Source organism: Episyrphus balteatus, chromosome 4 (assembly GCF_945859705.1).
Source record: "Episyrphus balteatus chromosome 4, idEpiBalt1.1, whole genome shotgun sequence".
In the NCBI taxonomy this organism is placed as follows: Eukaryota; Metazoa; Arthropoda; class Insecta; order Diptera; family Syrphidae; genus Episyrphus; species Episyrphus balteatus.
In genome coordinates, this window is record NC_079137.1 from 33,574,284 (window position 1) to 33,598,849 (window position 24,566).

At 32.1% G+C, this 24,566-nt stretch overlaps 2 protein-coding genes across 2 annotated transcripts; one reads left to right on the top strand and one right to left on the bottom strand.

Moving 5' to 3' along the window:
- The first annotated feature begins 1,246 nt into the window (after positions 1 to 1,246).
- LOC129917736 (dynein regulatory complex subunit 6) lies at positions 1,247 to 8,625 on the top strand. The gene is made up of 4 exons (XM_055997822.1): positions 1,247 to 1,708; positions 1,917 to 3,164; positions 6,750 to 7,322; positions 7,403 to 8,625. The coding sequence occupies exons 1-4, from the start codon at positions 1,649 to 1,651 to the stop codon at positions 7,550 to 7,552; spliced, it is 2,031 nt and encodes a 676-aa protein (XP_055853797.1). The 5' UTR covers positions 1,247 to 1,648; the 3' UTR covers positions 7,553 to 8,625.
- LOC129917730 (protein flightless-1) lies at positions 8,271 to 21,065 on the bottom strand. Its single transcript, XM_055997811.1, has 7 exons — positions 20,988 to 21,065; positions 15,624 to 17,331; positions 13,332 to 13,673; positions 12,187 to 13,276; positions 11,967 to 12,117; positions 8,668 to 8,946; positions 8,271 to 8,578 (listed from the first exon to the last, which is right to left on the bottom strand). The coding sequence occupies exons 1-7, from the start codon at positions 21,048 to 21,050 to the stop codon at positions 8,444 to 8,446; spliced, it is 3,768 nt and encodes a 1,255-aa protein (XP_055853786.1). The 5' UTR covers positions 21,051 to 21,065; the 3' UTR covers positions 8,271 to 8,443.
- Between the last annotated feature and the right edge of the window lie 3,501 nt (positions 21,066 to 24,566).

Below are 24,566 nucleotides of genomic sequence, written 5' to 3' on the forward strand. Positions count from 1 at the left end.
ACAATTATATCACCTATAATAAAAAAATAATATCACCACTATTTTATAAAGAATATTCACTTTCATGAATGTTTTAAAAAAGAAAAAAAAAGAAATATCATTATAATAAAATGAAACGTAAAATCTTGTAACATTGATATTTTAATTGTCAAAGTGAAATTTTCACTATCCACCTAAAATTAAAAAATGTCAAAATGAAGGACCTCATTTATCCCGAGGACAAGGACTCTTTTCAAAGACTCAATTTTTCTATGCTATATTTTTTTCAAACCTGCCTGGTTCGATTTTACCTCCAAGTGACAAAAATACCCACATTTTTTTTATTCAGTGTAAAAATGCTAGTTTTGCACTGTGGTTCGTTTGCCCAGGATAGCCCTCTTTATTCCACTATTTTTTCAAAAGATGCAACTAAAAACTTTTTTCATATCAGAAACTGAAAAAATGTAAATTTTTTTTATGCGAAAAAAATCGTTAGTTTAAAACCGTTGTTTGTTTCCGCAAGGTTAGCCCAGGACAGCCCAACTTTTATTTTCGCTATCCATTAGCATTAGTTTTTATTCACCTCACAAAAAAAAAAAAAAATAGTACGCATACACCACAGTGACCTTTTGTGTATGTTTGGATAAATTTATTTGTAATTTATCAAATGAAGGTAATTGTAATTGTAATTGTAATTGTAATTGTAATTGTAATTGTAATTGTAATTGTAATTGTAATTGTAATTGTAATTGTAATTGTAATTGTAATTGTAATTGTAATTGTAATTGTAATTGTAATTGTAATTGTAATTGTAATTGTAATTGTAATTGTAATTGTAATTGTAATTGTAATTGTAATTGTAATTGTAATTGTAATTGTAATCCAAATAATTGAAATTCTAATTCTTATGTACCTTCTACCTACATCCTAAATACATTTATCACATCAAAAGTTCTCAATTCATATTCACTTCATACTTGGTTTACAATGAATCAGTTCAGCAATAAAACGCACACGTACCCTACAAACATTGGACATTTTGTTCATGTGGAACTTATTAATCAAATACTATCCCAACATGACATCGTATTCATTCACATTCCACTTACCATGAAAAGAGAGAAACCCAGAAAACGACTTGTTTTTTATCGTCTACTTGTGTGCCCCTATTTGTTTGTTTTCATTTTCATTGTATTGTTTTCTTCTTCTCTTCCAAATCCTAATCGGAATGACAATAACAATCGACAAAGGTAGAAAATATCAATTTCAAGATTATGCGCACTAGTTCTGAATGTTGTTCTCTGTGACAATTATTCTTTTTTTCTGTAAATTGCTCCTCCATCAGTCTGTCTATGGAAGTACAATCAAAACGAGCAAACACCAAACCAGAAAGTAGAATTCCAAATCAGCTGCTTTGCCATTGTCAAATACTAAACATCACGTAATCGAAATATAGTTTTTCTTATTTTCACCCAAAAAGTCTAGTTGTAGAAATTCTTCAATCAAAATCACGAGCATCTCAAGTTTTAGGGATTTCGAATAACTATCCCACACACAAGAGATAGAAGGAAAGAAGTATAGATAGGACGTTAATTTTATTAGATAGGAAAAAAAGGAAACCCCCACGCACAGAAGCTTTCCTGCTGTCCCTGGGCAACACTCACCCAAAATGGACTCTTCGTATGTATTTAATGATTTGGAACCCAGCTATGCTGACCTTCCAATGGAGGTATGTGAAAAAAAAAAATGATAATTTACAATGACTCGGGTGGAATTTTAATTAATTTCTATGCGATTTTCTCAAACGTCGCCATCACCAAACAATAACCCATGTGATCTGATTGATTAGCCTGAGTCATTATGGAATTATCGTTAACAATGTGTATTCAGATAACGCAGAAACAATAAATATTTTAATTTTTACTCTCTCGGAACAGATAATTGTTAGCATATTCCGCTATTTGAACTACTCCGATATCCAATCTTGTTCATTGACCTGTCGTCGTTGGCTAGAGGCTACCAAATACAGTGAATTCCAATCCAATGTAATGATTCGGATAACTAAACTTTGTGTTTCGGATAAATTGCCACCAGGAAAGGTATTCCTTAATAGTGATAGGCCCTTTCCTCACATTTACATGGATGAGGCAACTTTTGGGACATTGGATCACTTCTTTTCACATATGGGCAAGTATGCTCAATCTGTGACCTTCGAGTCGACTGACATAACTGAAAAACAATTCTGCGCTGTTCTTGCCGAACTTCAAGGCATCAACACACTCTCGATAGTAAGATGCACATCGTTGTTCATGACTGGGCAATTCTTGGAATCACCAACAGATCGCAAGACCATTGCTGATACCATGTCTCGAGTTCGATTCCTCTCCCTCAAATTCAACCAATATCTTTCGGATGCGATTCTACTGAGGATAACCCAACTAATATCGAGTCTTGAGATGTTGGATATGTCTGGATGTCATATAGCCTATCATTGTGCTATACAGAGACGATTTTATCCAGAAGAGTTGGCCAATCATCCAAGTGAATCGATTTTAACATTTAAATTCATCTTGCATGTGATTCGGGCTCATCAGAATTCATTAAAAGAACTCAATTTTAGCAATACATTGATTGGAGGTGGTGCTATGACAGCATTGTGTGAGATACCATTTTTGAAGTTGGAAAAACTATTGCTACACTCCTGCCGTCAACTGAATACATCTGGTATTCGTGGTTTCATCACAGCACAAACAAATCTTCGTACTTTGGACTTATCCGATACACTTTGTGTTACTGATGAATGTCTCGAGACAATTGTGGATAATTTGAAATTTATTGAAGAACTCAATATCAAAGGTTGTACAAAAGTCACAAAAGAAGGTGCATTATTGTTGGCCAAATTGTGTGGTAGTCTCAAGTCATTGAATATCTCGCATTGTGATGGTATATCGGGTGATGCAATTGGCGAGGGAATTGCTAGGAATCCAAATCCAAAATTAGAAAAATTATACATGTCGCATTTGAATATCTGTGAAGATTGTGTCATGAAGTGTGGAGTGAATTTATACAATTTGCGTGTTTTGGATATAAGTAATTGTATTAACGGAGTCACCGATCAATCCGTCCAGGTGCTACTCAAGAATTTGGTTTTATTGAGAGAATTGAATATGGAGGAGTGCTTTCGGGTAAGTTGATAGTTAACTAAATCACTAACAATACTCAAGGTTTCTTTTATATTGTCCTTATTGTCGGTTTGTATACCAAAACATGTTAAAAGCTGTTGATAGTAGGATAGATCTTTTTTTGCAGATATAAAAACAGTTCCAGTGATGATTGTGATTTGATAATTTTAATTTACCAACTTTTTTCGACAATTTTTTGAATTATATAAGTGAGGGTCGCCCACTTAAACGAATATAATTTTGTATATTAGTTTAAGGAAATATGTGAATTTAATGCTATTACGTCAGTTATTAGAAGACGATAGGTCCGTGACACACTCGGTCTGAAACTGAAAAAAAATTAACAACACAGCTTTTAAACAGCTGCTGATGTTTTTATCAGTATTGATTAACTATAAATGTGGCTATTATTTATAATCGTTGTTTAACTTCAAACAACTGCTTAAATTTGGAAAATGTGTTCAAAAATCATGTTTGTAGTTGTCTTATAGCTGTCCAACTTGTGTCTAAGTATAGATTGTCTTAACTTCGAATAGTATGATATTTAGTTTTATTAAATGAAGCGTATTTCCCACAGTTTGAAAAAAGTTAAGCAGTTTTTAAGTAGGCAAAAATCTAATAACAATGCTTGTGTGTATAAAAGTGAAAAATAGATATTGCATCTCAAGTACACCAGATGTGCATCTGAAGTGTCCACTTGTATAGTATTACCGAATACCGACGTTTATTTTGCTATTATCGGTTATAGCTATCAGATTTTAAGCGCCATCCGAAATGCCATGTTTTACATTTCGATCGAAAGTGAACTGAAAACAACTGTTCTCAATCGTATTCCACATTTTCGGTCAAAAACTTCGTCAAATGTTTAAGAAAAATTAATTTAACTTAATTATTAATTAAGCTTAAGATAACATATTTAGCCCAATCGTGAGTTTTACGTGAACTGTTTTCCACCCGGAATATTTTTGTTCACCCGGAATTTCAAAAGGTATCGTGAGTTTCACCCGTAGGGAATTTATATTTTCCGCTAAACTAGTTTCTTGTTCGGTACCAAAATTTGAGTGAAAAAAGAGCTGTCGACTACCTCGCATATTACCTGAAAAAAAAAAATGAAAATACCGAGAGATGTCCGAACGTGAACAAATTTTCACCCGAAACTCACATTAGGTGAATAGTGAAATTCAATTTTTTCTGGGTGGAATCTTGTTCACGTGACACTCACGATAGGGGTGATTAAGAGAGTGTAAGGTAAATAAATGGTATCCCACTATAGTTTAAGAAGTAAAATAGTGAACAAAGTTACCAATACAGATTCAGTGTGCATTGCTCGGTGTACCTACTCGAAGCAGAAGCTGAAAATCGAAGTTTCGGCCCAAAAATTAATTGAAGAGGAACGTTTCTCCTGGTGTTTGGGGAATGGCTAGTGAGGAATAAGACATTTCACGTCTTAAACATTTTAAGCTTAATATTAATGGACACATTAAACAAAGTTTCAAAAAAATTCATTGATTTAAAAAAAATAATTTTTTTGATTTTTTGTTTTTAGGTTTTAGGGGTTTTTCGTTTGTTAAATTTATATTTTGATCTATAAATTGATTTTTTTCGTTACGAAACAAATACGTTTTCTGTGAACCAGGCAGTGATCAAATATTGATTCTGCCCTTGATTTTTTTTTATCCGAAGATGAGCTAGACGAATCAATTAATTATAAAAGAATAATAAAAACACTTGTTATTTTAGAGTTTCACAATGATGTTGATAAATTTTATTTTAATACAAATGAGTCGAAGCGTTTCGTCTTATGAAGATATTTCTGGATATTTCTCGTCGATCGTCGGAAAAATTGATTTTAAAGCAAATTTTTTTTATTTTTTCCGGAGCAAGTTGTAGATAATTTTCTTATCATAACCGTTATTGTTGCCGATCTGTATGATGGCTCTCAGTTCTTTTTTGAAGTTGGCGATGAAGTAGTCGGTCAAGTAGTGAATGAAATGCCGACATTTTTATAGACCAAGGATGAGTTGAACTTTTTGGTATTATGATATCGGTGTATGTAGCCTTTCTGTATATATCAAATTGAAGCGAATTATCTACTAAATATATATTTAAATCTAGAAAATTTAAGGATTTCCCTCCGAATTCAAGTGTAAACTGAATATTATTATCAACTTTGTTGAGTACATCAGTTAGAAAGACATTCAAATTCCGTTCTGTGCCCGTCCAAACACAAAAGATGTCATCTACGTAGCGAGTCCAAAAAAATATATATTTTAAATGATTGTGTACTGACGAAAACAATGTCTTTTCAAAATTATCCATATATAACTCAGCTCCAAATGGCGAAAATGATGATCCCATCGCTAAACCTGATAGTTGTCTGTAGTTTTTGCCATTGAAGTGAAAATAGTTTTGGTCTAAACAAGTAGATATTAGTTGATTTAGTTGAAGACGTTTAATTTTATCATCAATGGATACATTAATTCAGTCAGAAAGTAACATTTTTAGATTGTTAGATGGAACCGATGGAAATAAACATCAAATGAAACCAATTTGGCATTCGGAGGCAAGGCTAGGCCTTTAATTTTATTAATAAAATAAATTAATTCACTTATAATTACTTCCATTTGAGTTTAAAACTATTTTAATTCTTTCTTGAAACCAAAACAAATTATTATCAAACAAAAACATGTCAAACAGACGGATGCCAATAAAACGATGCATAGTGGTGTTAGTAAAAGAGGGATAAATCTGCCGAAAAATCCAGATCTGGAAAATTGATCAAAGATAAAAAAAAATCAATTTTTTTGTCCAAACGAAGACAAAAATCAAAATCACTTTTTTGGACAGATTTAAATCGAAAAGATTTTTTTACCAAACAACCATTTATATTTAGCTTCTAAATCGTTTTTTTTTACAAAAATTGTCATTAAATTGAGTTGTTAACGAAATCGTTAGAAACGACCTAGAAAACAGATACCGTTGATATCGATGCCAAAATACACGTATTTTTTTTGAAAAAAAAAAAAAAAAGTTAGTTTAACTACTCCAAGTTCGAACGCTCTGTTGACCATTAAATTTAAATTATGAAACATTTTCCAAAGCAAAACATTGTTAGCCGATTTTAAGAAACAAAACAAAAATTTACGAATCCATTTTCGATAAAATATTTTCTTTTTTAATTTGATTTTTATTTTAAGTTCTAAACAATAATATAAAAGTTTTTGCAAATTAATTACACGTACACAAAGATGATTGAGAGTTTTTAGTCACTAGGCCCTGTGTGTTCATGGAATGTCAAGCCAAAATCTGTCAAGACATTTAAGAGATATTTTAGACATAAAACCACTAAATATTTTGGGATGATTTAAGAAATAAAATGGAGTTTAGTTATCCGAGAAGATATTGGACTTTATGGAATAGAATGCAAATACAAAATTTCATAGTTTCTCTGTACTACTTATGGAATAACACAACAATTCCTAACTACCATTTACTCTAATACTAGCTTATGGTCTTCGACTTGTCTTAGATGTACTTTATCTTAATAATTCTTCCCATACATATTTTCGTATGTAATTTCTATTTTAGATAACAGATGCCGCTCTAACTGGAATCAGTGTAGAAACTCAACCCTCCGAACGTCCAAGATCATTATCAATGGAATTTTTCCATCATATGCCACCAGACAATGTCTCGGAGGGGGGTTCTTTGAAAATTTCCTTACGCAGCAAAGCCGAAGAAGAAATAGTCCGAGATGCTGAACGCAAAAAAGCTCTCCTAGCCGTTTATGAGCTTAATTTGGATGAATCGAAAATCAATGGCGTGCCAATAAAAAATCTCAAAGGTTTACGTAAATTAAACCTTCGAGGATGCAATAAAATATCTGATGTCTCACTCAAGTATGGCTTCATATTTTTAGAACTACGTAATTTATTACTCTCGAACTGCCAACAAATATCTGTGGTCGGAATGGAGGCTATGGTACAAAATTGTCCATCCATTGAAGAGTTAGATCTCTCCGACTGTTATAATATCAACGATAAGACTATTGAAATTGTCACAAAAAATTTAAAACGTCTTAGATCTTTACATATAAGCGGTTGCACTCAATTAACAGATCATAGTTTGGATTCGATTGTTGTTAATTGCAAAGTTTTACATGTAAGTTTTATTTTTTACAAAATCAAAATTTAGTTCAAACAAAAAAAAAAAAAAACTAATAATTATAAATTTATTTTTAGACCTTATCAGTATATAGATGTCGACGCATGTACTCCGACATCGAGGAACGTTTGATAAATATGCATTCAGTGCGTGTCCTTAATATGGATCACTCAGCCACTATGGACAATGGCGATATATTTCGTTTAAAAAAGCGATTAGATTACTGATATTTTGCCGCAATTTTCGTTGTATTTATTTTGTATTATTTTCAATTGTATAATTTTCGTTAAATATTCTTAAGAATCATCAGAGCTAATGCTGTTTTAAAACATTGAACATATGATTTTTTAAATTATGTAAATTTATCAACTCATTTTTTATCTTGACTCTGTCTTCGAAGGGGAAAAAATATTTAAAAATATTTAGAAAAAAAAAAATTGTTGTTAATGTTAAAGTTTATCACATAAAACATTTATTTTATTTTTACAAACAAAAAAAAACACAAAAAACTTCACCCGTTATTTACACACAAAAAAGATACACATTTCTATTTTGAAAACTAAACAAAAGTAAATTTTAAAAAAATATTCTAAAACATTAGCAACGAATGTAATTTGAGATAAAAGAGCCGGAAGGTTTATATTGTAGCCAATAAATTGTTACATTAAATGTTTGAATAAAAAAAAAAATAAAAATCATCTATTTAGAATATAAGCCGCATAAATGTATATAGATTGGTCAATCGATTCTCTAATCGAGGGATTTTTTAGTGAGACGCAGAGAAAAGAAGTGATATATTATAAATTATGAAGAAATAAAAAAATAAAAAAAGTCAAAATTTGTAGAACAATTCTAAATTAAATTTAAAATCTAAATAAAATTTACATTAATTAAATAAATACAATATATATGTACGAATCTGTGAAAAAAGTCATGACATTGGTGTATATGTATATATTATATATACTGCAAAAAATATTAGCATTTTATTATGATATATAATAATTATAATATATATATATTTTAAATAAGTTACATGTAAAAGTGTATCAGTACGTTGTTAATATTGTATAAACATTTAAAATGAAGAACGAAAATATTATGCATCATCGCTACTACTATTCGGGTGGCGCTTTGTGAGCACCCCAGCCATGGAAACATTTCGTAAAACGTTTTGATTCCTTGTTCTTGAGGGTGAGGAAGAGTTTGCGCGGTCTTTCTGGTTGTTTGATCCTCATATGTTGAATGTATACCTGGAGTAAATGTTAATAATAAATAAAATCATTAATGTATAAAATTCGTTAATTGTTTCTTTTTTAAGTATTTTTATATGTTGGTTTACTTGTGCAGATTTGTAAGCTAGTTTTATTTCAACTTCACTACATCTCGAACCAGGCCATAGAAATACTTGTTCTCCGTTGTCCAAAATCATGATGTCATCATCGGCCAGATCATCTTGACAGAAGTCAGAGCATTTTTCGGCAACGGTGAAGTAGCCTTTCTCGTTAGAACAACGGAAAAGACGTGTGAAGTTCATATAATCGGCATTTGTGTCGTATGGTTTACGTCCACCTAGGGCTACCCAGAAGAAGTTCTCTGGTTCTTCTCCTTCGTTTAGGATCTGGAAAACAATTTGAACGCATTTATGTTTGAGTTCAATTTCGGGTATGAAATGTTCACGGTCAAATCTTTTACACTAACTTAATTTAACTTAAATGATGGCTTGATGGAGGATGAATTAGATGAGATGTGGAATTATGTAATTTTGAGATTAAATATTGTTGCTCATAAAATGCACCACATAAGTAATGATTTTTTTATTTCTTGAATGGATGATGAAAAGGTTTTAAGATGATGATGTTTTCTTGAGTTTCTGAAGACTGTAGAAGAAATTTTTTATTTTGAGTCTTTTGTTATATGGTTCTTGAGAGAAAGCTGGACATAATTGATGATTACGTTGTTTTTTAAATACACATTTATTAACGGTTCGATAAAAACTTATAACTCTTGAACGGGATGCACTTAAATTGATTTATTTTTCAAATAAATAACATGAGTAATTAGTTTGTCTTAAAAATATTTCATCGAGTAATTCTACCTAATTTTGTGTTCTTTTGATTTTTAAGACGGTGAAAGAAGACGAATTAATTTCATAACCATATTTGTTTTCCTGATTGTTGTGTTCAGTACTTTAAACTACAGGAATTATTAAAATCCTAGATTAAGGGCTTTTATTCTAACTCAAAAATCACAGTTTTAATTTTTGCCCCAGAACTGCAAGTCTAAAATTAAGTTCTTTATAATATACGGTAATTCATCTACAGTTCTAATAAAAGGATACATAAAACGTGAAAATGTATTAACATGGTCAATCACATGTTCACGAGAAAACTTAAACGCACGATTAAAGTCGTATATTTACTATAGTACTCTATTTTTTTTTTTTATTTCATAGCATTGCGCGCAGCTGCGTAAGACAACCGTCCAACTGGTTCGATCAGCAATCATCCATCTTCAATTTTCCCGTCAAGCCGTTGGAAATCGCCTTCTTCACCTGGCCATCATTAGTATTTGAAATAAGTTTTCTAGCTATTGCTTGATTTCTTGTTTTTTCATTTATTTTATCCAAATTACTTCCATTCTGGACAGAGCAGCTAGTATTTTTCGGCTTTATTTTCATAAAACTAGTAGAATTGTTATATTTCGTCTATAGTGTGTAATACGGTTTATTTCATACACCACAATTGATAACATGTTTAAAAGATGAATGACTCTTGATTAAGTCAGGCAGATTGTAATAAGGTTCTACTCATCTGACATGCTTTTCTTCGACTATATATTGAAGATGGGTTGGTGACTGCATCTTTCTAATTTCTATTAAGTGTGCTTAAAAGCTTCTCATGTAGCTTATAATTTTCTGGCTTTTCATTCTATTTAACTTTTGCAAAAATACCTTGAACTAATTTTGACAGGGTGGTTCGAATTCTATGTTATCATTCAGGTTGATTCTTTTTAATTGTTTGCTGGTATAGGAAATTTCATTTCCTTCAATTTATCTGCAGAAAGATGTTTTTTTTTTTTTACATATTCTAAGATTTGTTCGATCGGAGGTCCTGGAAATTCCAGCGTCACTTCAACAGCAATCCTAATGGGCACCTGTTCTTCTGGGTTCAATTCCTCAGTTATAGAAATAAGATAGATGGTTTCTTCTAATTGTGGCTTTTTAACGTGAAAATTCCTCTTGTGTTAGTAGTCGATGTTAGTTCCCATGATGTTAAGAATGATTTTATCTTTCAACCATTCTTGCCACAATGTTAAAAAGAACATTTGTGTACAGTTTATAGTGAATTTTTCACGAAGTTCTTTAAGATGCGATTAAAACAACGAGATATGAATTAGTCTTTTTAGATGAATTGTCTTAGGTTCCAAATGAATCGTACCGATTGTAAGGCGACATCGAATTGCCAAAAACAAAAAAATGAAATTTGTAAAAGCAAAAATGTTACAAATATCAAAAGCCCATTTATAACCATTTCGACAAAGACTGCATGTTATGGGTTTCGAATTGAAGTGTAAACTCTAAGTTTCGGGTTAAATTAATCATAAGACCCCTTAAGTTCTGCAGTCTTCTTAAGGTGAACATAAAGATTTGATCCACCAGTGAAGCATTTGTGACTATGAGTGCAATATGACTCAATAACCAAGCACCTTCAGCAATGGGGACTTAATTAAAACAGTCGAAACATTTTATTATGGTTCTTTATCTTAATAGTATGTAACAATGTTAGTCGAAAAGTCCAAAGCAAATTTTGGTACTGGAGTATAACTTAAATGTACGTACGCTGTTTTATAGCTACATATATACGTTCTGATATCGAATTCAAAGACACGAAGTTCTTTAAGATGCGATTAAAACAACTCGAGATATGAATTAGTCTTTTTAACTAACCCTATCGCCTTTACTTTTTGAGGGTTTTAATTTAGAAACCAAACAAAAAATGTTTTGAGTTCTATTAATCCCATCTTCAAGAACTCTAAGTTTAGGGAAAATGACAAAGCTTCGGTCTTTATATATCAAATGTGAAATAGTGTGAATTTAGGCTACTAATATACACGCCGAATAAAGGAAGAAGAATGAAATGTTAAGGTAAAAGTTTAAAATGTAAAATGTTTGTAGTTTAAACTAAGTAAACAGATTATAGAGCTGAAAATTCCGTGCCTATAAAATTATGCTAATAAAATTTAGATCAACTCAGTTTTAGAGGTATTAATATGTTGTACTACGAATATTGATAACGTTTGAAGCAGAGTGCAAACACAGATCTGAATTAAAGTTGTCGTTTATAGCCATGGAAACAACTACATCTAAAATAGCAAAGAACAATAAATTCCAATTATATAAAGACGTTAGATCCTGCCTATAGTATTAATAAATTGTTTACTAAAACCTTTTCTATGCAAAAAAAATAAGCGAAATGATGGTCAACGAACACAAACAAGTTTTGTGTTCGAAAAGAAATAACATTCAAACTGAATTTTCTTTTCTGGAATTATTTCTTCTATATTTCTTTACGTAGTTATTATATCATTTCATATGAATTTAACATAAATAAAAAGAAACACAATAATAATAAGACTCACCTGTAGGCTAACCCATGGGTTATTAAACATATTCTCAGCAATATCTTGTATTAGCTTAGCTTCTTCTGGTGCAGCTTTGGATCCGATCCAAACATAAACAATTCCCGATTGAGATTCATCTTCTGTTTCAAATGGTACATACAAAATGTAACTAAAGAAAAAAATAAATAGATCCAAAAATAAACATAAACCACTATATGGATAATAAAATTGCACTCACCAGAAAGCCGAATTTAAGTTAACTGCTTCTGGTTGGATTTGTATCAATCGTGTACATAATGCACCACCATTCGAACGAAGATGGAAAAATTCTACAGCAGCTTTGCCATCTGGGGTCTTTTGCTTATCCTTTCGCTTGCCAGTGTGTATAATAAATGTTCTCTTAAAGTGAGCCATGAATTTAAGATTCTCTTGCTGTTGATGAATACGAATTACTTCGAGCTCTTCACCAAACATAGCTTTGAATTTCTTTTGCAGAGTAAATGTGAATGTTAACCATCCCATGTTACCGGCATTTCTTCCTTGCCAGAAGTAAACTACACATTGAATTTCTTCATCGGGCGGAGCCCTATTATCATCTTCAGGAGCATCGTCTCCTTCGTCTTCCAAAGGAATACAATATCGACATAAAAATACATAACATTCGCCGGTGTAAAAGTGACCCAGTTCTTCTTCTGGCAACCGGACAAACTTCTTGCCTTCCAAAACAAATGCTTCCATTGCTTCCAAGTCATAGTTCCACTCTTCTTCCAATTGTTCGGCTTCAGTTAATGCCATTGGGTTTTGTCGTGGCATAAAGAGAGCAGCCAAGTCAGATTTTGTTTCTTGCTTTCTAGCCCATATAGTCAAATCGGCGCCAGTCTTTGCGACTGAGGTTGCTGTTCGTGTGAAATCTACTGCCATAACCTCATCCCAGCCAATGAATTTCGATTTAAAGATTTGAATTTCAGTTCCTTCTTGAACTCGAGTGACCAAAGCATACTCTGGTCGATTGATCATATTGAAGAGTTCTCTTGAGAGTTTTACCGCCGCAGCGCGGACCAAACGAGTTGACTTTTTGCCAAACCACACAAACAAATCGGCATAGCAATCAAGGATATAGACGTTCTTGCTACTGAGCAGAGTGTGAACTAGTTTCTGTTCGGGAATTTCAACCTGAGGCAGTTCCAAATAACCCATTCCGAGTTGAACTTGATACAAACGTGGAATAGGTGGTACAAAATTCTCTGATACATGCTGAGGAATTTTTGATGCAGATGCAATATCTGGATCGGCGCCTAATTGCTCCCAAAATTCTGTACTCTCATCACCTATAGGAAACAAATAAGTTAAATAATTATTTTAAGTAAATTAGATGACTCATACCTTGCATCTCAACAATGATATCACACTTGTTCTTTCGTTCGGTTTTATTGATTTTTTCAGCCATTAGTCGTGACTTGGAGTTCAGAGTGTTCTTCGAACAACGTCCATACCAAAGGAACATTTTTTGTCCACAGTCCAGAACAAAGGCATATCGTGGATCTAAAGAATTAAAATCAACAGCAACAGGTTCTAGATGAATCGATGCACCTGCAGCATGAACACGATATAATCGGATGGTGTACAACATGTCTTCGATTGTATAAAAGCCAGTTGCAGTGCGTCCACCTTCAATGTAAGTTACGTCGGTATCAAAGAGTGCCAGGAATTCTTCCGATTCGTCATCTGAAAAGAAAAGCGTTGAAGTTTTTTACTTGCACTTCATAATAGTAAAAAAAGGCGGCGGTTGTGTTATAAAATCTTAACTGTAATTACAAATTTACAGATAACTAGTGATACCTGAGTTAGTAACAAGTGAAAAATAGTTGTCCTGAAGATCCAATTTTTAAATGTCGCTAACATGTGCAAAATAAACAAAAAAGACTCAGATGCAATGAGAATGAAGGAGGAAAAGAAGTCCGTACAAATAAGTTTTATACGGATCAATACTGAAATAGAAAGATTTACTAGCTTTAAGTAAGAAATCCAGTAAAAAATATAGCAAAAGTATGAAGGACTCATGATATTCGTGGAATCTTGAAAATAAAACGAGCGGAGCTTAGGTCGATTTCTACTATAAAACAAGGAAGAAGTTATCGCTAATGTAATTATTCACAACTAAAAATTGTTCCCACCAAAGAACATTTTCAAGACAATCGTAGAACAAAATAAAATGCACGAAAACATTTTTTTTTTTGTTATTTGACTTTTTTGAGAAAAACTTAAAATGCAGTTTTATTGCAATTGCGTTCAATATTACGTCGTCAAAATCGTTAGAGCCGTTTCAGAGATATTTCGTATAACTTGAGAAGTTTGTACACTTTCGAAATGAGTCATAAAAAAAAACCAACAAACAGGCGGTTGGCTTTATTAAGAATTGCTATGGATGGAATAATATTTGAAATTTCTTTAAAAGGGTTGAACAAAATACACAGAAACAGAACAAATGAAAATAAGAATTCGGTAGGCGGTCGGTACTGAGGAACTGGAAAGAACACGTTGATGTTTAACGATGTAGACAAAAACCCATCCACTGTACGATAGGACAATCTATTCTATTTGAACAATGATCGCCAAAATGACCAACCGAGCTATACGAGTAGGGACATTCATAATAGTGCTGGTGCGGTTGGTCTGCTGCTCCAACGCTTTGAGGCAGCGGATGATGAGTTATTCAGAAGAAGAAGTGCCTGATCCACAAATAAGGAGATATTTATGTGGAAGTTCAAAAACTTTTACGAATGATTTGATTTGGACAAAGAAACTCATACATATTTAAATCAAATTTCTATACTCTAAAAAGAATGCAATAGAAGCTACGAGAAAGAGCCATGTCATGTATTAGAATTCCGGCAAAATTTCGTCCTCCGTCGCTCATGCAACATGACTAAAAATTCTTTGATGAGGAGAAAGGTTAAAAATAAGATAAGATACGCTATCAAATAACCTCGTTCCCAAAAATCAACACCAGAGGCATAATTTTTCAATAATAAATTTAAATTTTGAATTATGCTCGAATATTGACATCTAATAAAATTAAGATGTCTTACTTTTCTTAATCTTAGACGAGTACGAGATTAAAGTTAACCCAGAGTTTGATGAGCTTTCTCTGTTTTAGCTGATCTGAAAAGAGCTGTGACGTCAATAAAATTCGTATAAAAGAGGTTGATTTTGAGTATATATCAGTATGAGTCATGATTGGTCTTGGTCGAGTAACTCTCAATATTTTGAGAATTAGTTTGGGCAAAGAAAATAATAATAAAAGAAATGATTTTTGGAAAAACAAAACTGAATAAATATTATGAGGCAAATATTTTTAACGTTACAGCCTCTTTTCTCAAGCTCAAACCATTTAAAATGAGAAATTTTAAAATTTGTATGTGATTGGATTGGAAATTTTGACTTTATCGGCACAAGTTAAATGAAAACAAAAAATAACGCTCAAAGTTAGGTTCCGAAAGCAGATAAAAACTCAAAATTGTATGAAAAACTACAATTTCCTTTTAGTATCATTTTCGATTTTCTAAAGAATGGCTTACAAATTTAGAAACTAATAAGTTATATCAAACAGAAAAAAACTTTATAATTAGATATTACATTGTTCAATAATAAGTTAAAAATCTTAAAGCTACTTACTCTGTTCTTCACGAATGGTCCGGCAACGGGCACCCAAAAAGTTTCTCAAATTAACAGCATGAATAGCCGCACAAGCCCGTTTATCCAAAGTAGCATTGTTACCAATCCAGAAGAATATCTCCCAAGTTAGCTGACCCAAATCATCCAAACTTGTCTTCAAAACAATATAACAATCTCCCTCATAGAATTTGCCATGTGCAACTTCTTCAATTTTATTTGGCAAAAAATTCTCAATTTCCCAAATTGTGATGCCTGGCAATTGACCATCATCCTTTTCGAAGAACTTGGAATAATCAAGTGGTGGTTTTTCCAATGATTCATCCCATCGTTTTGGTTTTAAGCTTTCAGGTTTGCCATCATCACCATTCCACGAATTGGTATTGTTTGTGGCATCGTCTTTCTCTTTGGCAATGTCTTTCATGCCTTTAAGGATCTTAGCAGAATCCTGATCGGGTCCATCGTTGCGTACACCTCGGCGAAGGCGAATTTTACGAGCAATAGGATCTTTACCAGTGCCATTAGCTGGAATCGATGGTGGAACACTGGCTCCAGCTAGACGAAGCTGTGTTTGCAGAGAGAAATCAATGTTGTAAAATTCAATGCCAGAGCCTTTAGTTATTTCTGTTGGCTTTGGAGGCATTATCAAGTCGGGGTTATTACGTAAATCCAACTGATCGAGGTCTGATAGAAGATGAATAGCATCGGGTAGAGTTATCAATCGATTTGAGCTCAAATTTAGCTTTTTGAGGGATCCACAACGGCATAGACCTTCTGGTACCATTTCCAAGCGATTATTAGAAGCAGAGAATACCTCCATGCTACAGAGCTTTCCAACACCCGAGGGAATGCCTTCAAAATCCAACTTGTTATCATTCAAATACAAGCGACGTAGATTAGCAAGTTTGCAAATAGCAGAAGGCAATGCTGTCAATTGATTCCGCGACAGATTTAGGGTTTCTAACTTTTGCCAAAACTCAACCCCAGATGAAAGTTCAGTGATTTCGTTGTCACTAAGATTAAGACGTTTCAAATTGGGCAGATTGTAGAGACAGTCTGGAACTTTGGGCAGACAATTCTGGGATAGATCCAACTCTGCCAAGTTCGACAAACTGTCCAGTGTTGTGGGGAAATTCAAGAGAGTTCTCTGTGTGTTTCGCATATTGAGAACTTCAAGGTTCTGAAGCGAGGGAAGTTGTCTCAATTGAAACAGCTCCAAAGGATTATCGGCAAGGATAAGAGTTTGAAGGTTTGCCAGACGGCGAGTTTGAGGAGGCAGTGTCTCCAACTTGTTGTGTGACAAGTCAAGTAGCAGTAAATCTGTTAGATGTATGAATAATGCTGTAGGAATGGTTTCGATTTGGTTGTGGCTTAAATTCAACACGAGTAAGTTTTTGGCACGCTCCAAGCCTTCGGGAACTTCTTTCAATTTGTTGTGCGACAGGTCGAGAGTTGTCAATTCGTCCAAGCGGAATAGCTCAGGTGGTATGCCACTACTCTTTATGTTATTGTGACGGAGGTTCAACGATCTTAGGCATCCCAGTTCGGTTAGTTCTCCAAAGAGCTTTTCTAGCTCATTATTCTTCATGGATAGATGTTCAAGTTTGTGCAGATTTCCCATTTCTTCGGGAATCTCTTTGAGATGTGTGCGGTCTAGTTTGAGCCATTGGACTCGTGTCATCAATCGAAGTGCGTTCGGAAATTTATCACCCTGGAATTAAAAATTAAACGGGTTAACCACTATATCTAGAAAGCAATAATCCAGAAAGCAACAATTTCGAAAGCAAACATTTCGAAAACAAAAATCTAGAATACAAAAAATCTCGAAAAAAAAATCTAAAATAAAAAAATCTAGAAAGCATAATCTGGAAACACAAAAATCGAGAAAAAAAAGTCTCGAATGCAAAAATCTAGAATTAATATAATAATTTTAGAGACCGTATGCAGAAAAAATAGTAATTTTTTTCTTTTTTTTTATAATGAGCGCGCATGGGTACCCTTAATATATTATGTAAACACAGTACGAGCTTTAGGATAAGAGGAAAGGATATAAAAGGAGATACCGATGCACATTGGTTTTAAAGTTCTGAACAATAAAATGGGAAGGAAAAACTGAGGGGGGTAATGCATTCCACATTCTAGTAGTGCGACTAAAGAAAGAATCTCTTTATTTGACGGCACGTCCGAAATTGGACTCAAGTGTAAACTGATGGGCATTCCTTGAAGTACGAGTATTACGCTTAAATTGTTTAAGGGGAGGAATGCAGCTATCTATTTAATTTGAACATTAAAAAAAAATACCTAAAAAACAAGGACAGGCATGATACATTCCGGCGGTGCTCAAGGGGTGGGATTGTATCAGTAATGGACCTATCGCCTATCATTTTAAAAGCTCTATTTTGAATTCTATCCAAATAGCTCAGGTGGGTCTTAAGAGCACCTGCCCAGATATGGGAATTATACTCGAGCTTTGGACGAATATATGCTTTAAGGTGTAATAACACTTTGTAATCACGAAATCGAGTTTCATTTTCATCAGCGTATAAAACAAAGGAGAAACATTACTTTCTTTTGGTGTTTGTTTAGTTTGATTAAGTACATAAATATGTAGGTAACAGAATAGGCAAATGTGAATTTTTTAATGATGTGAAATTTTTTAAATGGCGGCGTAGTTCAGGATGATTTTTAACCGATCGAGCTGAAATTTTGTGTGAAGATTAACAATTTACTGAAATATAGTATTGTTAATCTTAACACAAAATTTCAGCTCGATCGGTTAAAAATTGTAGGAGTTAGTTGGTCGCCCGATGGGAGCACAGGATTTTGCGATCATCCTGAACTACTCCGCCATTTAAAAAATTTCACATTTGCCTATTATGTTACCTATTGATATACTTAAACAAACTCCAAAAAAAAAATAATGTTTCTCATTTGTATTATACGCTAATGAAAATGGTGATTTCGTGTATACAAAGTGTTATTACCCCTTAATACTAGCAATATGAAATTAATAAGTATAAACTAGGTTTGATATTCACAAAATGTGTATAAAGAAGAAAAAAAAAAACGTAAACAAAGTACACCTAAAATTAATATTGCCCGTGGTCTGTCCGATGTTTATAAACAAGAAGAAAAAAATCATGTGTGCAATTCACACGTGGTAGAAGTGAAACCTTAAAAATCATTTTTCTTGCACAAAAAAAAAATCGAAAAAATCTACCTCAGTTGATGGAACAAAATAAAAACCTTTCAATTAATTTTTTTTATATGACAACCTATAATAAATTTTATATCCTCTGAAAGCTTATTATTTCACCTTTTATATTACGCTTCAATAATATTTCTACCGTGCCTACAAAAAAGTAAAAAATTTTTAAAACCAAACATATCGAAATTTCGAACTGAGATTAGGTACTTCCTACACTGGAGGTTGGTCATCATCAATAGATCTCCACAGGTGTTTTGTGGTATTTTTCATGTTTTTGAATTTAAGATTGTGTAACTTGCAGGTAACAAGTACCGTTATGTGTGATATATCAAATGAAAGGTTATATGAACAGCATGCGTATTATAGTTAAATCAAAATTATGTGCTCTAGATCAAAAGATATAACGTGTCTAGAAAAAGAGCTTCTTTTCACCGTTATTTCAGGATTTTTAATATGAAATCAATTGAAATTTCGTTTATCTATCTATTAAAACAAAAAAGTTATAATCAATTGATTTTTCCTGTCGCTTTTCGTTTCATAAACATAAACAAAGAATAATTTTCACTAGTTGTGCCTGGGCGAAACGTATTTTGGACTATAGGTCATTTAAATTTTCAAATTGAATTAAATTCACAAATTCCATGAAATTTAAACAAAAAATAATGAAAATTTTTCTTTCTATTCAAATTGAAAAAAAAAAAAAAAAAAACAGATCGCTCAATACTTTTACAATCGATCGTTTTAACGGTTGTTCTCTTTCTTTTTCTATTGATAGTGATAAGTTCTATAGAGCAAACGTTGTAATAAGCGATCGCCCACAAATTTCGTGATTTGAACACCAGGTACCTGAACTAAGTATTGGTCGCTTGAGAACGTTTTTTAAAACGTGAGTGCATAGGTCATAAAATGTTAAAATGAAAGTTAATGAAATTGTAACAAATAAAGGACTTATTAAAATTGAAATCGATGGATTTATTTACAAATCTGTAAGAAACGAGCTTTATTGGCTTTGCGATCTTAATAAAGAAAAATAAAGTGTTTATGAAACTGAATTTGTATTGTCTTTTATTTGAGTTTAAAAGTTTAACTACAATGACCTTAAAAGTCCTTAAAAGTGAAAAAGTATAAAAATGAAAATTTTCAAGCTGGCTTTGTGATAATTTCCGGAAAAGGAAAAATTTCAAAAATAATGCTAAATAGCTTATTTTTTGGTCTAAAAAAAAGTTTGTAGGTATATACTCTTTTATAGCGAAAAAAAATCACTTTTGTACTATTGCAAAAAGTGGCCAATGTAGTTAAGGCTTTAATCTTTAAATATGTTAAAAACAAAAATCTAGAATTCGTTTTTTGTTTTTGAGACAGTCTTTCGAGATTTTTGTTTGTTCGAGATTTGTGTATATTCGAGATTATTACATTCTAGATTTTTTGTTTTGAGATTTTCGGTACCTATTCTAGATTTTTTTGGTTTGAGATAACGGTTGATATGCATAAAAAAAAGTAGATGCTTTTACTTGAAAAATTGTAAAGTATGTACTTTTTTATCCACATTTTGTGCATATCAAACCTTTTTTATACTTATTAATTTCATATTGCTTATATCGCACATGTACTACAAAAGTGTCACAACTCAAAAAACAGATTTTTTTAGTTATTGACAAAAAAAAATATTTGAAATTTTCCCGGACAAATCTATCTAGTTGCCATTGATATAATTTGAATAGTTTTTATTCCAGAAGGTAAATTTTTAATGCATACGGGCCAACGTCATGATCCCAAATTAAACAAAAACAAATACAAAAATAAATACAAACAAAATTGCAAGCAAGCAGTGGTTTGGTAAATAACAACAAAAAAGGATTTTTGTTTTGTTTGTAAACAAAAAACAGCAGTTAAATTCGAAGAAAAGAGATAGCTAGTTTGATTTTTTTTTGTTTTGTTTTAATTTTTTTTGTTCATATTTTCGAACTTTCTTGTCAACTCAAGTTGACATTGGGCAGGAAAAAAAATGGTGACACATCCAAATCGAAATGACAATGTGAATTTTTAAACTTGAATTATTGGACTTTGGGGAGGTTTTGCGAACTAAATTTTATAATAAATTTGTTAAGAAAACATTAAATTTTAAAAATATGATAATTTTAACACTTAAAAACACTTACACTAAAGTCATTTGTGGTAAAATCGACACCGCGTACAAACGGCAGTACACCCGTGTTCGCCATCTTTTATTCGGAATACTCGAATTGACATTTCGAAAACAGTGTTGAAAATCGAATTTATAATTGTACTGAAAACTAGTACATTTGTATTTAAAATAACAAAGTAGTATGTTGATTGACGGCTTGGCCACACCGGAGGTACATGCGGTAGCGGTACGGGTACTTCTATGAAAAAAGTTTTTGGCTTAAGCCTGGTACACTGCTGATGCGAAACGAAAAATTTTCAAGTCTCTAAAGTCTACAACGAAAATGCTAACGGAAAAATGTCATCGAGTATTCTGTCAAAGTCAAAATAAAAAAATTCAAAATTAATTTAAAATCAAAAAAAATCAACAGAAAATAATTTTTAAAGCAAGAAATAAAAGAATAAAAGTGAAATAACCGTCAACACTGCTCTTGGAGTCAAGAAAAATGCATAGGACAGTAAAAAGTAAGTGACAAATGAGTGAAAACTCTCGAATTTTTCGCCAGAGCTGCGTACTGAAAAACGAAAAGCAAAACGAAATTTTTCGTTCAAAATTTCGTTTACGAAATTTTGTATAGAAAATTTCGCAACTAGGCTTTAAGCCTGTACGCTATTGAAGCGAAATGAAAAAAATTGAAGTCTCCAAAGTCAAAAGCGGACATGCTTACGAAAAAATACCATCAGGTGTATTATAGCAAAGTAAAAATAATAGAAATATAAATCAAAAAATCAAGAAAAAACTCTGACAGCGCCACAAGACACATCCACAGCTACATCATTCTGTTCCACTAGTAAGCTTTAAAGCAAAAACAAATTTAATTTCGTTCAAGATTTCGTTAAGCCTGATGGTACGCTGCTGATGCGAAACGGAAAAATTTGAAGTCTCCAAAGTCAACAGCGAACATGTTAGCATGTTAACGAAATCTTGAACGAAAAATTTCGTTTTGCTTTTCGTTTATCAGTACGCAGCTCTAGCGAAAAATTGGAGAGTTTTCACTCATTTTTCACTTACTTTTTACTGTCCTGTGCATTTTCTTGACTCCAAGAGCAGTGTTGATAGTTTATACACTTTTAATTCATTTATGTCTTGCTTTAAAAATTATTTTCTGTTGACTTTTCTTGATTTCAAATTAATTTTGAATTTTTTTATTTTGAGTTTGACAGACTCGATGATATTTTTTTGTTAGCATTTTCATTGTTGACTTTGGAGACTTGAAAATTTTTCGAAATTTTCCATACAAAATTTCGTTAACGAAATCTTATTAAACGAAATTAAATTTGTTTTGTTTTTGATTTTAACTTATTTTCTGGTGTTTTTTCTTGAATTTTTTTATTATTTGTATTTTCATAATTGTTACTTTGGTATAATATCCGATGGTATTTTTTTTTTGTTAACATGAGCGCTGTTGACTTTGGAGACTTGAAGATGTTTCGTTTCGCATCAGCAGCGTACTAGGCTTTAATAGTTAAAATTGCCTATGAAATAGTTAATTTGTGATCATTAGAGTCGCCATTTTACAAAATGGAGCAATAAGTTTTTGACTCTAAATTTGGCAAAGTCAAAAGCAACAACAATTTCCAAGACAAATTTGTTAACAAGAACAATAATTTCAATGGGGCAATTGTCAAAAACTTTGAAAGCCATCTTTTTATTATTTTATCCGACACTTCTCGATACAGACTCTTTTCTAATGATCATACCTTCTCTTTTTATACCATGACATACAGGGACGCGTGTCGTGGTGGTTTCACTAGGATGATGTGTTCACTTATTTACTATCTCGAAAAAAACTGTCTATTTAGGATGTAAAATAAGTCGAATAAATAATCGGCCGATGGGTCATCGACAAACTATACCAAGACTGGAAACTTTCTTACGTTTCATCTTCATCTAACAGCTTGTGCTGTTAGTTCCGTGAAGCTTTTATAGAGGGCTCTAGTTTCTTTAAGTTTTTCAATGAGTGCATGCCTCCATTTTATTTTCATTTGATGGCTGTCATCAACAAGCGTGTTTATTTACAGCTGCGGAACCGGACTCGCACTGAAAAACAAAGGCAGCGACCCCTATCCATGCATATGGCGTTACAATGTATTAGGTATAGGAACAAGCACTCCATATATATTATATCATTGAATAATTACAAATAGAAGTGGACACCCAGGGAAACTTCCGCTGTAAAATTGTCGTCGCTAGTATCGTGCGTTGAATTAAAAAAGCAAATCCAACAATAAAAAAGCAAAGCCAACAATCCAAAAGCAAATCCAGCAACCCAAAATCAAATCCTAAACAACTTATACATATAGATAAAAGTTTTCCTAATTCAAAAAGTGGAGATAGCCTAGAGGATAAGGTGAATGTCTGTCAAAATGTCAAAAAAAAAAAAAAACAAAAAAAAAAAACAAAAAAAAAAAAAAAATTGCTTGCTGTGGCTGTTCTAGTTTTAAGTAGTTTAATACTATGTTTCCACCTACCCTAAATCCGAGATTTAGCGAAGTAGATTTAGAATAAATCTCGAAGTGTTTTCACTGGCAAAATCAGATTTATTTTGACATTTCCAAGATTTATTTTGACGTTGGTGTATGACATTTTACAAATCACAAATTCATCAAAATTAAAATATTTCACAATACTTTTTAAAACTTTTCATTGCAATGCAGTTGTAAATTTTTTTTCTGCCCACGAAGCTGGCTAATTTTATCGTCCATAATTTCCACCAAAAGTTCTTCTTCATTTTGCCGCTACGACTTTCTGTTTTGTTTCTCGTTCAGCATCTGCAATTTTTAAGTTATTATTTCAATTTTATAATTTAAATTTTTATTACTATTTACCAATATTTATTAACAATCTTTCCGTCCGGCTGTGTTTTATAAATTTTAATTCAGTTTCGATTGTCAAAAAACAAAAAAAAATGACATTTGAAAATGAGTGCGTTCACAAAATTAGGCATGTTCCCTTCATTATAAGAGCATGGAATCATTCAGCCAAGTAGATTATGAGGAGATTTATTTTAAATCTACTTTTTTGGAGATTTAAATTTGTATGGTAAATCTCAGGATTTAGAAGTAGATTTAGCTCTAAATCTCGAAAAAGTGGATTTAGGTGAAGGTGGAAACATAGTATAAGTACCTAGTTTAAGTAGTTTTAATAAGTTTGTAAGTTTTAAAATAAAAAAAATGATCAGAATCCAAGTTTTTTATAAATTATTTCTTGGAAAAAATAAAACCATGAAATAAATATTTGAATTAAATTATTTTTAAGGCCGAAAGGCATTAGTATTAAGAAAAATGAAGTATAACTTAGAGTGCCCGTATAGGGCCAGTAAGTTAGTTGTAAGTAATTGATAAGTAGGCTAGTTTTTATGAATTTTTGTCTAGCTTTAAGATAGTTATAAGATGATGAAAAATAAAAATGAATTGGAAAAAAAAAAAAAGGTGAATGTCTGTTAAGTTTACCTGCCCAGGTTCGAATCTGACGGGAAATTGAGATTGTTTGATAAAAATTAATTAAATTTCTCAAAAAAAATCTCCGCAAAAAAAAAAAAAATTTCAAATTT

Bases quoted from the DNA above. Each gene is read 5' to 3' on its own strand.
- LOC129917730 (XM_055997811.1), bottom strand. From the start codon at position 21,050: ATGGCGAACACGGGTGTACTGCCGTTTGTACGCGGTGTCGATTTTACC. The intron at 12,118-12,186 runs GTGAGTGCAATT...TTTTTTCTTTAG, and splicing joins AACTTAAATTCGGCTTTCTG to TTACATTTTGTATGTACCAT. The intron at 8,579-8,667 runs GTAAACCAACAT...CATTTACTCCAG, and splicing joins TAGCTTACAAATCTGCACAA to GTATACATTCAACATATGAG.
- LOC129917736 (XM_055997822.1), top strand. From the start codon at position 1,649: ATGGACTCTTCGTATGTATTTAATGATTTGGAACCCAGCTATGCTGAC. The intron at 1,709-1,916 runs GTATGTGAAAAA...CTCTCGGAACAG, and splicing joins ATGCTGACCTTCCAATGGAG to ATAATTGTTAGCATATTCCG. The intron at 3,165-6,749 runs GTAAGTTGATAG...TTTCTATTTTAG, and splicing joins ATATGGAGGAGTGCTTTCGG to ATAACAGATGCCGCTCTAAC.